We start from the raw sequence: 14,761 nt of genomic DNA on the forward strand, positions 1-14,761 counted from the left end.
GTGACAAACAGACACAAACAGACAGAGGGAAAACAGGAATCCCACAGACTGAAGCTGGCTTGAAGGACACCCCTGAACTATGTTGAATTCTGAGCTGAGAGGAGTATAAAAGTGAGCAGATAATGTAGCTCATGGCTCATTTCTGTGACTGTTTTTCATGCCTCTGCATATTTTTATATATCTGTTATGTATGTAACCTGTCCTGAAATCAGACCTTGCAAGTATAAATGCCGGTTAAAAAATCTTCTCCTGTTGAGTGTTGTTCTTTGGAGTAAATAATGTCAGAGGATGAGAGAATTTCTCCAAAAGCAACCCTGGCCCTGGCCTCCTTCCTTATTTGACAGTTCCGAACCGAGTCTTCTCTGAATTTACTGTCCGACTCCACGTGTTAAACCTCCAGGCAGTCACCCCCACCACTCTTAGGGGCGGAGATTATTTTTTAAGGGTAGAGGTGTAAATGCTTCAATTGAAGGGGCAAATGATCGTATGTGATATTAAGAAGTCATGTTGTCATTCGTTGTTTAAAATGAGTGTTTATGTAATTATTTTCAGTTTACATATCCAGTCCAATACAAGTTTTATTGGTTCAAGGCAGTCATATTTGTTCATAATTTTATCATTAGTAAAGACCCCCACATACTTGGGTGTACTATGTGTACTCCATGAGCCGCACGGACTCCTTGCGTACGGTCTGCAGACGGTTGATTCTTCATACTCAAGCGTACACCCTGATGGGCTGCAGCCCAGCTCTGCAGGTAAGGGGCGTTTACCTTCGGGACAAATTGAGGTCGCCAATTGGTCATTTCCTGACATTTCAGCACAAAAAAAAAAAAAAAAGAAACTGTCCAGATGACCTGACTGAAAAATGTTGGATTGTATACCTGGATTATTGAGCATGGACTTTGTTGCTATTTCCTGACATGCCTACTGGACTGATTGACAAGTCACATTGCGGAGCCGACACGTGAAAAAAAAAAAGAGAACTGGGAACGCTGGCCCTACAGCCCACACATCAGACCAGCCCACCGGGAAATCTCCAGACCCTCACGATTAGGGTTAGGGTGGACAGTAAGAAACATTTTAAATATTTTCTAATGGATTCTAGTAAGTTAGATGAGCTAGTTGGGTGCTTAGTCCCGTTTCTTCACCACAAGGGCAGCCACTGCACATCTGTCAGCACTGCACAGAGAGTGGCAGTCACACTGCGCATCCTTGCGACTGTGTGCTCAGAACACAGAGAGCGGTTGGTGCCGCATACAAAACAGTCTGTCGCTGTGCAGTTTATTGTGTGACTCAGAATACACGGACACGGTTGTAAAAATTTATATTTGCACGGACATGGCCGGCGGACGTCCGCGTTGAGTCTACCTCGAGTATGCACAGACCTCCGTGGAGTGAAGTATGCCCGAGTATGTGGGGGCCTTAAGCCTGAGAGCTGCCGGATCCATGCAAACCATTGCCAGAACGCACCCTGTCAAAATAAGAGAGTTCCTGGATTTTGTTCCGGCAGGATCCAGCTCAAATTAAGCACTGGAACCTCTTAAAAAGTTCAATCTGATCCTCTGGACATTCAAAAAAACAAAACAAAAAAAATTGTTGAAACGTTTCATCTTTCATCCGAAAGACTTCTTCAGTCTGAGCTGCTGTATCTCAAACCATCGTTCCTCACATCCAGATTTAACTTTTTTTTAGAATTTTCTACCTGGATTATTGTGCATGCATCAGGCATAAGCACTAGAACCTTCCCCACTGCACCTTGACGACAAAGAATCATCCCTCTTTTTCACTGGGAAAAATTTCAACATTGAGATGCAATCTAGAGCTTGTGAGTAAAAATTCTCGCCCATCTTCCAGAGTTGGATTTCAGAGCCCATATTGTGTGTAGAAGTGAATCCAACTGTATCTAGCTGGTATCACTCAACCTCACACACAATCTCTGGCTCCTTACCCACCAGTGAGGTACCATTTCATGCTATTTTTCATTTAGATGCTACCAGGAATTGTAATGTTAGGGACCCTCCCTTGCTTTGTCTGTAGCACATGTATCTATAGTAGCAACTGCTGACTATAGCAGAATTTGAGTTCTAATTCTATTTTGATGTATGATTTTTCTTTCTATTGAAAATTGATCTAATCAAGTCACAAGCTTTATTTTCAAGAAGTTTGTTTGACAAAAATATGGAATTATCATACCTCTCCTTTTGAAATAATAAAGCACGTATTCCCTTCTTCACCTTCTCGAATGATGTACTCTCCTTTTTCAAAATAATCCTGACAAAACAAGAAATGTCATTTTTTTAGTGTTCCTTCACATATGGGAAAAATAATAGACAATTTAAAACAAAATGGAAAAAAATAATACAGATATAAATTGTTATGCAAAATAAAAATTTTGAAGTAAGAAATTCTCACCACTTCAAGGCAATCAACAATTCTAGCCAGTTTTTCCTCAGGCAGATCTTGCAGCAGAGAGACACTTTACAGAGAAACAATTAAAACAAATGTTTAAGTGTAAAAAAGGCTGTTACTTTGGTAGGCTAAAAATAACAATCTAATGACAATCCCATTTTGTCAAAATGTTTAAATAATGTCAGAATATAATTAAATCATTTACTCAGTCTCATTTTTTCCAACATGTTTTTTAAAGCCTCAAATAGTAGGCTTTAAAAGTAGGAGAGTGAAGTACACAAACAAAATCTTTTTTTTATTTTAACCAAATAACATTACTGGAGTAATTCAAAGATATTCATACACAAGTAACATACACATCTGTGCCACAAATGGCCATAAATATGTTTCAATTACGTTCTATTTTCTAACAGCTGTGTCCAAAGCAGACAAAGTGAAATGTTACAAAATCAACGAAACACTAGAAGATAACTTTAATGTGATTGATGGACATCTATCCACTGTACTGCACATTTTGATTATTTTTTGTTCGATAAGATCCCATTGTCTTGTTTAAATTAAGTAAGTCTGCTTTAGTGAGACGCAGCAGTGGTTAGAGCTGTTGCCTCACAACAAGGTCACAAATTTGCTCTGGGCCTTTCTGTGTGGAATTTGCATGTTCAAGTGCCTGTGCGATTATTCTCGGGGTACTTTGGTTTTCTTTAATGGACAAAAAAACATGCATGCTCATTTGTTTATTTTATTACCTTTCAGAATATTACTTAACTGTGACAATGGCTCAGTTTGATGTACAATGCACAAATAATTAAGAATATATATCAGTTGGATGTTACTTATTTTACAATACAGTTTTTTTTCTCAAAAACTACAAATGTGCTGAAATTATATTAACATTTTTATTATAAATAATATTTTATTTATTGGTTTTCCAGTGTTTTGTGTTTTCCTCCCTTGTGGAACCAGCTTCCAGTTTCTGTCCGTAAGGCTGATACATTGTCCAAGACTGGACTTAAGACTTTCCTTTTTGGTAAATCTTTAGGGTTGGCTTGTTATTCTACTATAAACTTAGACTACTGGAGGACAAATTGACCTCATTTCCTTAAATGAATTGCTAAAATTGAATAGTTCTATTTTGTATAAGCTTCGCCCTTTAAGGCTGTCGCTTGGTGGATTTAAACCGTTATGCGTAGCATTTGCACTGAAAAATTTAGTCCACGCCCACCTGCTGTGTGAGCCCTACCCGGTCCGTATAAATTACGTTAAGAGCGGGAAATCGGCTCCCATTTTTTCTTCAGCGAGCTAATAGCACTGTCAGAAGAACAAAGAAGGAAAATTGTGTAGATGACCAACCTTTGTTAAGGATACTTGGCCCGGCAGTCGACCTCCGGTCGTCCGGTGAGTTCTCCTCCCCGAGGAGAAGCTGACGAGCAGTCTTATTTCAAGGTAAGCGCCGAGGAATATTTCTCAGTGACAGGTCACTACACGCTGGACAATGCCATCTTGTAATTTTCCTCTTATCGCCAACCCTCGGAGCGAATCGGATGGTTCCTCCGGGACAGGCGCGCTCAGCTGCAGCCCCCGCTGCTCATTCCCTCCTGGAGAGCGTAGTGTTGGTGGAGGGGGGCTGAGTGAATGCTCACCCCATCCCACCTCGTTTCGCATCGGCGATCACACCGCTCCCGGCCGACGGCGCCCTCAGGGGTTGCCCGGCGTAACCCAGGAGGCGGCTGACATGAAGGGACCCCATTTTTCTACGTCCCACGCCTTTCCCGCCAGTTCGGATGATCCGGCGGGAAGGTTGTTTACTGGGTTCCATTCCGGCTCACCGTCTTGATCCATATGGCCTCGTGTTCCAACAGGACGTCCTACGGGCGAGGCCACAGACGGTTCTTTCCTGGTAGATTGGGGGAGCCAGTCTCCAGTCCGCACCCATCACCAGAGTGGAGGGGTTCACCGAGCGGGGCTATCCCTCGGTAACCCCCCTTGAGCCAAGCCTCGCGGAATCTTTCGGAGCGGAGCTGTCCAGGTTGGAGCAGCGTCCTGTCCCTCCTGGGAAGCACGACCAGACGGTGACCACTCTCTCCAATCGAGCCCATCAATGTGCTTTTCAGGTAGCCGCAGCTAACAACAACGTGGCACTGCTAGCATTTAGCATGTCCAAGAGGCTTGAGGCTGCAGACCTGCCTGAGGAGACCAAGAGCTCCCTCTGTAAGGCAGTCGATGCCGTCCTCAACATGTGTGCCTCTTCTACGGTTTGCCTGTCCAGGATTGCAGCGTGGGTGATGATGATTCAACGATCCACCTAGCTCCGTCACTCCCCCTCGCTGCTGGAGAAACTGTACAAAGACCTGATGGAGGGCCCCATCACGGCGGACGCGCTGTTCGGGAGCAGCTTCAAGCCATGCTGGCAAACTCGAAGCTGTGGGAGGAGGTGTCAGAGGTTGTGCGCCACCTCATCAAGCCGCGCGACTCATCCCGCCCCCCTGCCCGCTGGAGAGACCGTCGTGAGCAGAGGCAGAACAACGACGTTCCACGGCCACGGCCGCGTCTCTCACTCAGCTCCACCACCAGCCCCGCCCGTCAGAGACCAGCCTTCTTCATCCCGGCAACCTGTAGTTCAGCGTTTTCCCCAGAGATCGCCTGCAGACAGCGCTCTGGGCAAACAAATCGCAGAGCTCAAGGGGGAGAAGATTTTAAAAAATGACGGTCTGCGTAGGGTGTGTGTAAAAGTGACACGAAGTTGAAATAAACCATCATTCAATGACCAAAGTGTCTGTTTTTAGCCAGTCTGTAAGCTCGGATGAACTCACAGCGGCTGCGTACAAATCCTCCACACATAACGAGCCGGTGTCCTTAAATAAAGGTTTTTTAAACTCACCGTCGCTCCAAGACATGACGAGACGCTCACACGACACGATGGTAAGCGAAATAACTCGTTGTCAACCCGAGCTGCACGATCCTCACCCAAGCGGTGTCAAACGCGCACTCGTGCGATGCAAACAGCCTCCATCCAAACGGCGCTGCATTGATGATGGTGCACACACAGCTCCCCGGCGCTCACCGACTCACATCGGTATAAATGTGGGACCGCAGGCCGGGTCCGGTGAAGGTCCTCGTTTTTCAGCAAAACAACACACGCCTCACCGAAGAAAACGCGTGCGGCCGCAACGCGGGCAGCCGTCACCCACCATGACTCAGTGCTCGGCAGCTCACGGCAGCATAAGCATGAGACAGCTGAACAAACCCGGTGACGAGTCTCGCCTCCAGCGAGAGCGACGCGCGTCCCTCCAGCGAGAACGGCGCGCGTCCCTCCAGAGAAAACGTGTGCTCCCGCGGGGCTCGCAGCCTTCACTCCAACAGCACGGCGTAGATGAAGTCATGCTCTCCGCCTCTCAACGTTTGCACAGCGACGTCGAACGTGCAGCCCCACGGCATCATCAGCTGTCACACGCTTCGCCTCAGCACACACCGGCCCACTTGTACATGAAGGTTGGTCCGCGGTCCGAACGCAGCGCACGGGCGCGTTCAGAGCCTTTTCGAGGAAGCCTCACCTTGGGACACGCGGAAAACATTCCCGCGACACATGACGGCGGTTGAGGGGCAGACTGGTGACATCTGTACAAAACATGACGCATCACTTAAACGCATGTTCATTCCACGAACGTTACGCAGAGTGGCTAAAACATGCTCGCCGGTCAGATGGATGGACAGGGTGTTATGCAAATGGTTACAAGTTACAGTTTGCAACCCGACCCCCTCCGTTTGGAGGAGTTATAGAGACGGTCCTGTCATCACCAGACCAAATCTCATCCCTAAATGCAGAAGTCCAAGTGCTTCTGATAAAAGTAATCTCCAGGGTTCCCAACGGAGAGAAAAACACAGGGTTTTACTCACGTTACTTCCTGGTTCCCAAACGGACCGGAGGGATGAGACCGATTTTGGATCTGTCAGCTTTCAACAAGGCGATTATGCACAGACCGTTTTCACATGTTGACAACCAGACAGCTGTTGAACAACATCCAGAGAAACACATACCGATCATCCCAAAACACAGAAAATTCCTGCGTTTTTCTCCTTTCAGGGGATGAAGTTTCAGTACAACAGGCTGCCGGTCGGGTATTCCCTTGTGCCTCGTACGTTCTCAAAGTGTGTGGAGACAGCCCTGCATCTGTTACACAGAGCAGGGATGAGAGTTTTGTTTTACCTGGACGACCTGCTGCGGCGGTCACGCTCCAGACAGGAAGCAGTGATGCAGGCTCAGGTGTTGACATCACACCTGTCAAATCTGGGCTTCACCATAAATAGGAAGAAAAGCTAAATTTTCCCGGCCCAGACAATTGTTTATCTGGGAGTGGAGTTAAATTCAACCACCATGAAGGTTCGTTTATCACAAACGAGAATCGACACTTTAAAAGACCAGCTCCGCCACGTAAGACCTGGCAGAGTGGTAACAGTTGTCTCCATCATGAAGCAGTTAGGAATGATGTCATCAGCTCACACAGTGGTTCCACTGGGTTTATTACACATGAGACACCACCAGAGGTGGTTTGTGCGTCTGCATGTGGATCCTGTAAAACAAAGAGACGGATGATCACTGTTCCTCCCTCCGTGAGGGCAGACCTCCGACACTGGGGAAACACCCTGGTTCTGTTGGAGGGAGCCCCCGTCAGCAGACCCACGTCACGTGTCAGTCTTCACGGACGCGTTGCTATCAGGCTGGGGGGGACATGCCCATCTCAAGCAGTAGGGGCGCTGTGGCCCCATCACACATCAGCCCACATAAATGTTTTTGGAGTGTCGCACGGTGCTGAATGTGATTCAGCACTTTGCTCCCGTGCTACAGAATCAACATGTGTTGATTCACACAGACAACAAGGTGACTGCAGCGTACATAAACCAGCAGGGGGGGTATGCACTCAGCCCAGATGTTACACATTGCGCGAAAGCTTCTGTGGTGGACTCACCAAAATCTGCTCTCCATCAGAGCAGTTTACATACCCGGTGTTCTGAACAAAGGGGCAGATGTGATGTCCAGGGGCGGCCCACGTCACGGGGACTGGACTCTCCATCCAGACCTGATGACTCAGACGTGACAGAAATTTGGCAAAGCAGCTGTGGACCTGTTTGCGACACGAGAGAACGCTCAGTGTCAACTATGGTTTTCCCTGAGACCACGAGACGAACCACCACTGGGGGTGGATGCGTTTACCGACAGCCCATGGCCCAAAACACTTCTGCACGTGTTTTCCTCCACCTCCTCTGATTTTACGGTTCCTGAACCGAGTTCAGGAGGAGGGATTGACAGCTCTCCTGGTGGCCCCCGAGCGCGTGAACACACCATGGTTCTCAGCCCTACAACGCCTGCTGTCGGGGCGCCCGTGGAAACTGCCATGGAGGGAGGACGCTCTCCTCCAGGCAGGAGGAGCGATCAGGAGTTACCCAGAAATAGGCCAGCACCTGTGGGTCTGGCCACTGAGCGGTTCCGCTTAGAGAGGATGGGTCTCCCACAGGAGGTAGTGCGCACAATCCAGGATTCACGTGCTACATCTACTATAGTGCTGTACATATCAAAGTGGACAGTTTTTCAGCGCTGGTGTACAGAGAAAGGTGTAGAGGCCACCTCATGCCCATTAGGCGGCGTGCTGTCTTTTCTACACAGCTGATGGACAGGAAGTTGGCATTTCAGTACGATTAAAACGTACGCTGCAGCCATCTCTTCCTGCCATGTGATTGGCAGGAAGAGATGGCTTCGGAGACAGAACAGCTTTTAATCACCCGCTGATGAAGCGGTTTCTAAAAGGCATACAGAGACGCAGGCCTGTTTCACGCCCACTTATTCCACAGTGGGATTTAACGCTGGTCCTGCGAGCCCTGATCAAAGCCCCATTTGAGCCTCTGGATCAGGTTCCACTTAAATTCTTGTCTCTTAAAACAGCCCTGCTGCTGGCTTTAACATCCGCTAAGAGGGTGAGTGATTTATCTGCCCTCTCTGTCGCCCCGTCATGTCTCAGAATTCAGGCTGACGGGCAGCTCAGCTGATTTAAGACCAAACCCATCCTTTATGCCTAAAAACATCACGAGCTCTTTTAAATCAAGAACAATATCGTTGGAGAGGTTTTTCCCTCCCCCCCACAAATCAGAAGAAGAAGCATCTTGCCATCTTCTCTGTCTGGAGCGGGCGTTGACGTGTTACATATCGCGCATGGCTGTAATGCGCCAAACTCAACATTTGTTTGTGCATTATAGAGATGCACCTGCAGGTCGCCCGTTATCCACCCAGCGCTTGTCACACTGGCTGTGTGAGGCCTCTTTCTGAAGCCTACAGAGCATCAGTTTTAGAGCCACCTGTCAACCTCAGGGCGCACTCGACCAGGGGTATCGCATCTTCGACTGTCTTGCATAATGGTATGACAATGCAGGACTTTTGCACTGCGGCCGCGTGGTCAACGCCCTGCTCATTCATTCGCTCTTATCTACATGATGTGACGGTCCGTTCCATGACACATTCTGTCCTTAGTGCTCTAACAGAATGAATATTGTTGTTTTCATGGAACTCTGTTGAAGCTCACATCTGTCTGCATGCTTCACAGTGTGAGGTGTGTTATCAATCACAAGTGGTGTCTGTTATTTTGGTTATATTGTCACTAATCAGTTCATGACTATTGTTACCAATCAGTTCATTGATTAATAATCTGTCATTTGTTATTATTAATCTGTCTATACTGCTCAGCCATGAACGCAAAGTTACACAACATGCGTCTGTGCATGGCTCACATAATTACGCAATGCGTAATTACGCACATGGGGAGCTGAATGACAAGACGTTTTTTGGGCAAGCTCCTGCTTCATACGGTGTTCGAATGGACCCAGTGAGGTGAGGCCCACATCTGCTTCGCCCTTAACCCACCAAGCAACAGCCTTAAAGGGCGAAGCTTATACAAAATAGAACGTTGGTTACGTACTGTAACCCCAGATTCTATGAGTATAAGCGTAGCCCTTTAAGCGTCGGGCCTCACTAGCTCCTAAATGGCTGAAGAAAAAGCTATTTTTGGGAGCCGATTTCCCGCTCTTAACATAATTTATACGGACCGGGTAGGGCCCACACAGCAGGTGGGCGTGGACAAAATTTTTCAGTGCAAATGCTACGCATAATGGGATAAACCCACCAAGCGACAGCCTTAAAGGGCTACGCTTATACTCATAGAATCTGGGGTTACAGTACGTAACCAACGTTTTCATTTGATACTATTTCTATCTTAACATGTAATTCTTGACCTGCCATTGTGTATCTGTTCCTCCTTCCTGTTCCTCTCAAACCCAGCTGGTCGAAACAGATGGCCGCTTGTCCTGAGCCTGGTTCTGCTAAATAATTTTTCCTCATGAGGGAGTTTTTCCTTTCCACTGTTGCCTTTGTGCTTTCTCAGGATAAGAGTTCTGCGATGGAGTTAAATTCAGTCTGCTCCTCAGATAAATAGTGTTAACTTATTTTTATATATTTATATAGGCAGCATGGTGGCGCAACTGCTAGAGCTGCTGCCTCTCAGCGAGCAGGTCCCTGGTTCAAATCCCGGTCCGGGGGACATTCTGGATGGAGTTTGCATGTTGCATGTTGAAAACATGGGTTTTCTCCGGGTACTCCATTTTCCTCCCACAGACCAAAAACATGCATGTTAGGCTGATTGGTAACTCTAAATTGTCCCTAGGTGTGAGTGAGAGAGTGAATGGTTGTTTGTCTCATTTGTCTCTGTGTGTCCCTGTGATGGACTTGCGACCTGTCCAGGGTGTACCCCCGCTCCTCGCACAGTGATTGATGGACATGGGCACCGGCGACCCCCGTGACCCAAAATGGAAGAAGCGGGTAAAAGATAATGGATGGATATTTTTATTTACTGTACATGAATGTTTATGATCACTGCTTTGAGATGACTTCTGTTGTGACTTGGTGCTATATATATAAAAAAAAAAAACTGAATTGAATTGAGTTGAATTTTAGTGCCCAGAGAACTCATTGTTACAATATCAAGATAATATAATGTGTTCTGACCTTCCATCCATCCATTATGTTCCGCTTATTCAGAAGTCGGGTTGCGGGGGCAGCAGCTTGAGCAAGGAAGCCCAGACATCTCTTTCCACAGCCACCTCTTCCAGCTCTCCTGAGAGGATTCCAAGGCATTCCCAGGTCAACCAAGAGACATAGTCTCTCCAGCGTGTCCTGGGTCTTCCCCGGAGTCTCTTCCCAGTCAGACATGCCCGAAGCACTTCCCTAGTTAGGTGTCCAGGGGACATCCTTACCACCTCAACTGGCTCCTCTGGGTGTGGAGGAGCAGTGGTTCTACTCCGAGTCTCTCCCAGATAACTAAACTTTTCACCCTATATCTAAGGGAGAGTCCAGCTACCCTGCAGAGGAAACTCATTTCAACCGCCTGTATCTGTGATCTCATTCTTTTGGTCACTACCCAGAGCTTGTGACCATAGGTGAGGGTAGGAACCTAGACCGACCGGTAAACAGAGTTTTGCCGTACAGCTCAGGTCTCTCTTCACCACAACAGACTGGTACAGAGTCCGCAATACTGCAGACGCTGTACCAATACATCTGTCAATCTCACGCTCCATTCTCCCCTCACTCGTGAACAAAACCCCGAGATACTTGAACTCCTTCACTTTTTGCTTTTCACTCAAAAATTAATAGTTGCAGCAGCAAGTGCTTGTGTTAGCAAGTATGTTAAAAAAAACAACTCTTTTTCAACATACCTTGTCACATAACAAAATACTCAGTGCCCTGCTAGGTAAGTAATGAGCTAGTTTATCTGTCATCTTATGTATAAGGTATAAGATAATGACCAACATGTTTGCAAGGGCAGTTCACTCAAATTTGACAGTAATGACATTTAGCAATTTGATGCATCTAATAATGTTGCACACACTGATAAATATAATGTTTTAACCCTTTTTCATAAAATGATCAAATTACGTACTGAGCATACAATAAATAGGTACGTTTCTTTTAGTTGCTGTATTCTTCAGCCATTGCCTCAAGTAAAATTTCATGAAATATTTGGCAATTGCTTTACATCAGCTGCCCTTTTTGATGCAACCTGGACTTGAACTGATACAATCAGGATTGCAAGGCAGTGGTACTTAATCACTGAGCTACTGCAGCCCCCCCCCCCCCCCCCCCCACCCACCACCACCACCACCACCACCACACACACACACTCACACACACACACTGAACATAAGTAATAAGACTATTTTATTTATTTTTCATCTTTTATATAAGGTTATGGCATTAACTGTTTACATTCTTTCTTATAAGTAAGTAGGTGATGTCTCGTGTAACCCTGTATTGATGAAGATGTATTGTATAATATCTGTCATTTACTGCCTAAAAGAGTCAATGACAACAGTTACTGCTTGCTGTTAAATACCTGCGTAAAAAGCTAAAGTACTCCTCATGTCTGGCTTGTGCGGTCCGCATCATAATGGACTGGAAGGTCTGACGGTCCAGCGTCCATATTTGAGACAGTGACACAGCTAGAAGATTTACAACAAAAACACAAGTCACACATAAATATAATTGCACTCGTATTACCTGCAGTTCTCTGTAAGGAGGAAATTATAAACACAATTTATGTAAACTATGAGTAAATCTTCTTAGGGAGCACTTTTCTGTATATGTAGCATAAACTAATAGTTAGAACTAAAGAAAGGAATGTCAACAAATCCTAAATGCCAATTGGACAATCATGAGTGAAAGAAAGATTTTAGGTGTAATGTACAAGGCCATCATCATTTACAGTGTACAAACATTTAAAAGAGGAAAACATCAAATACAGCTGCCAGTATTCCAAGGAGAGAATGTCGCAACAAATTCAGCCCAAATACTTAGAAAGAGAAAAAACCCAAGTACCTCATCTCAGATTAGCAAAACTGCATTTGAATGAATCACAAGACTTCTGAACGTCCTTTGGACAGATGAAACCAAACATGAGATGTTTTTGACATTTTATTCAACACCATGTTAGGTGAAAACAAAACACCTTCTACCAACTGTCACCACCGTGATAGAAGGTTAATGATTTTGGACTTGTTTTGCAGTCACAGAAGCAGCAGCTCTACTCCGAGTCTCTCCCACATGACTGAACTTCTCACCTTATCTCTACTGGAGAGTCCAGCTGCCCTGTGGAGAAAACTCCCTTTGACTGCTCATATCCTCAATCTGGTTCTTTCGGTTACTATCTAGAATTTGTTGCCTTAGATGAGGGTATGTACATAGACTGACCGGTACCATAACCACAATCCCAACTCAGAGAGGGCCCTTTTCCAACTGAGGACTATGGCCTCAGACTTGGAGGTGCTGATCCTCATCCCAGTTGCTTCACATTCAGCTCCAATTGGCACCAGTGAGAGCTGAAGATCATGGCATGATGATGCCAACAGGACCACATCATTAGAAAATAATAGAGAAGGAATTCTGAGAACACCAAACCAGAATCTTTCTACTCCCTGGCTGTACTGAAAAATTCTGTCTACGAAACTCCTGAACAGAATCTATGACACTGGCAGCCATGGCTGTATCTAACTTGTACTCCTAAAGGCATCTAATTACTGTTGGCAATGCAAACCAAATTCTCGTACTCTTTCCATCGGGACTGAATGACTCGAAGCAACAGATTCCAAATTCCATATCTACAGAGCACCCCCCACAGTGTACCTTGAGCAACATGATCAAATGCCTTCTCCAAGTCCACAAAACACATGTAGACTGAATAGGCAAACTCCCATACCCCTTGAGGACCCTAGTGAAGGTAAAGAACTGGTCCAGTGTTCCATGGCCAGGATGAAATCTGCATTGTTCCTTCTGAATCAAATTGGTCATTTATTGGACTCACTTCTCCAGTACCCTCGAATAGACCTTACCAAGGAGGCTAAGGAGAGTGATGCACCTATAAATGGAACTCCCCCTTCAGTCCCCATTTTTAAAGAGGGAAACCACCAATCCAGTGGCACTGCCCCCGATGTCCATGCGATGTTGCAAATGTGTGTCAACCAAGACAGCCCTGCAACATCAACAGCCTTGAAGAACTCAGGGCAGAACCCATCCATCCCTGGAGCCCTGCCAGCATGGAATGTTTTAACTACGTTGATGACCTCATCTCTAGTTATGGACAGACCAACCCCGAAGCATCGACTCAGCTTCCCCCATGGAAGACGTGCTAGTGGGATTGAGAAAATTGGAAAATTATTCCTTCCACTTCCCGATGACATCACTGATCGAGGTCAACAGCACACCACCTTCCCTAAATGTAGTGTAGGTAAATTACTTCTTTCCCTGCCTTGGCCAACTGATGGTTTGCCAGAATTTCCTTTGAGCTGATTGAGAGTCTATCTAAGGTCTCACTGAACTACTCCCACCTCTGTTGCTGCCTCAGCAATAGCCTGGGCTGCAACCTGCTTGATTTTCTGATACTCCTCAGCTGCCTTTGGAGTCCTACCAGCCAACAAGGCCTGATAGGATTCCTTCAGCTTGACAGCCTCTCTAAGCCAAGGTGTTTACCACTGAATAAAAGATTGGTTACCATGAGAAGCCCTGACAACCTTGTGACCACAGCTCATGGCAGGCACCTCGACAATGGCCCACTTAGACCTAATATTCCCTGGTTAAGCAAGGATATGGTTAAAGTTCTCTCAGAGGGGTGAGTTTAAGACATTTCTGATGCATTTTTCTGGCATGTGTTCCCAGCAAACCCTCACTACACATTTGGGTTTACCAGATCTGTCCAGCATCTTCTCCTGCCATCTGGTCCAACTCACCACCAGGTGGTGATCAGTTGATGGCTCAGCTCATCTCTTCACCTGGGTGTCCAAAATATATAGCTACAAATCATTTGACACAACTACAAAGTCAATTATCAATCTGCACACTTGGGTGTCCTGGTGCCATGTGCACTTATGGACACCGTTATGTTTGAATATATGTTTGTGATGGGCAAACTGTGACTAACACAAAAGTCCAACAACAGAACACTGCTTGGGTTTAGGTCAGAGAGGTTATTTCTCCCATTCATGCCCCTCCAGGTCACACTGTTATTACCCACATGGACATTGAAGTCCCCCAGTAGAACAAAGAAGTTACCAGCTGAAGCACCTTCCAGCACCCCCTCTAATGACTCCTAGAAGGCTAGGTACTCTGAACTGCTGATTGGTGCATCAGAGCCTGTCCCCTTATCTGAAGGAGCAGGAAAGCTACCCTTTCATCTATAAGGGAAAACCCCTACACAGAGACCCACACCAACTTGGCATGTCTCAACATGGGCAACTACAGAGTGGAATTAAGGTCCATCCCTTCTCA

At 46.2% G+C, this 14,761-nt stretch overlaps 1 protein-coding gene across 1 annotated transcript in view; it reads right to left on the bottom strand.

Moving 5' to 3' along the window:
* The window catches only part of LOC119407520 (cGMP-dependent protein kinase 2), a 67,051-nt gene extending 54,727 nt beyond the window's left edge, over window positions 1-12,324 (bottom strand). The window contains 4 exon segments of the mRNA XM_037674347.1: window positions 2,194-2,271; window positions 2,413-2,476; window positions 11,838-12,011; window positions 12,320-12,324. Coding sequence (XP_037530275.1) covers window positions 2,194-2,271; window positions 2,413-2,476; window positions 11,838-12,011; window positions 12,320-12,324 — 321 coding nt within the window.
* Window positions 12,325-14,761: the final 2,437 nt, after the last annotated feature.

This window comes from Nematolebias whitei, chromosome 1 (assembly GCF_014905685.2).
Source record: "Nematolebias whitei isolate Nwh7 chromosome 1, NemWhi1, whole genome shotgun sequence".
NCBI lineage: Eukaryota > Metazoa > Chordata > Actinopteri > Cyprinodontiformes > Rivulidae > Nematolebias > Nematolebias whitei.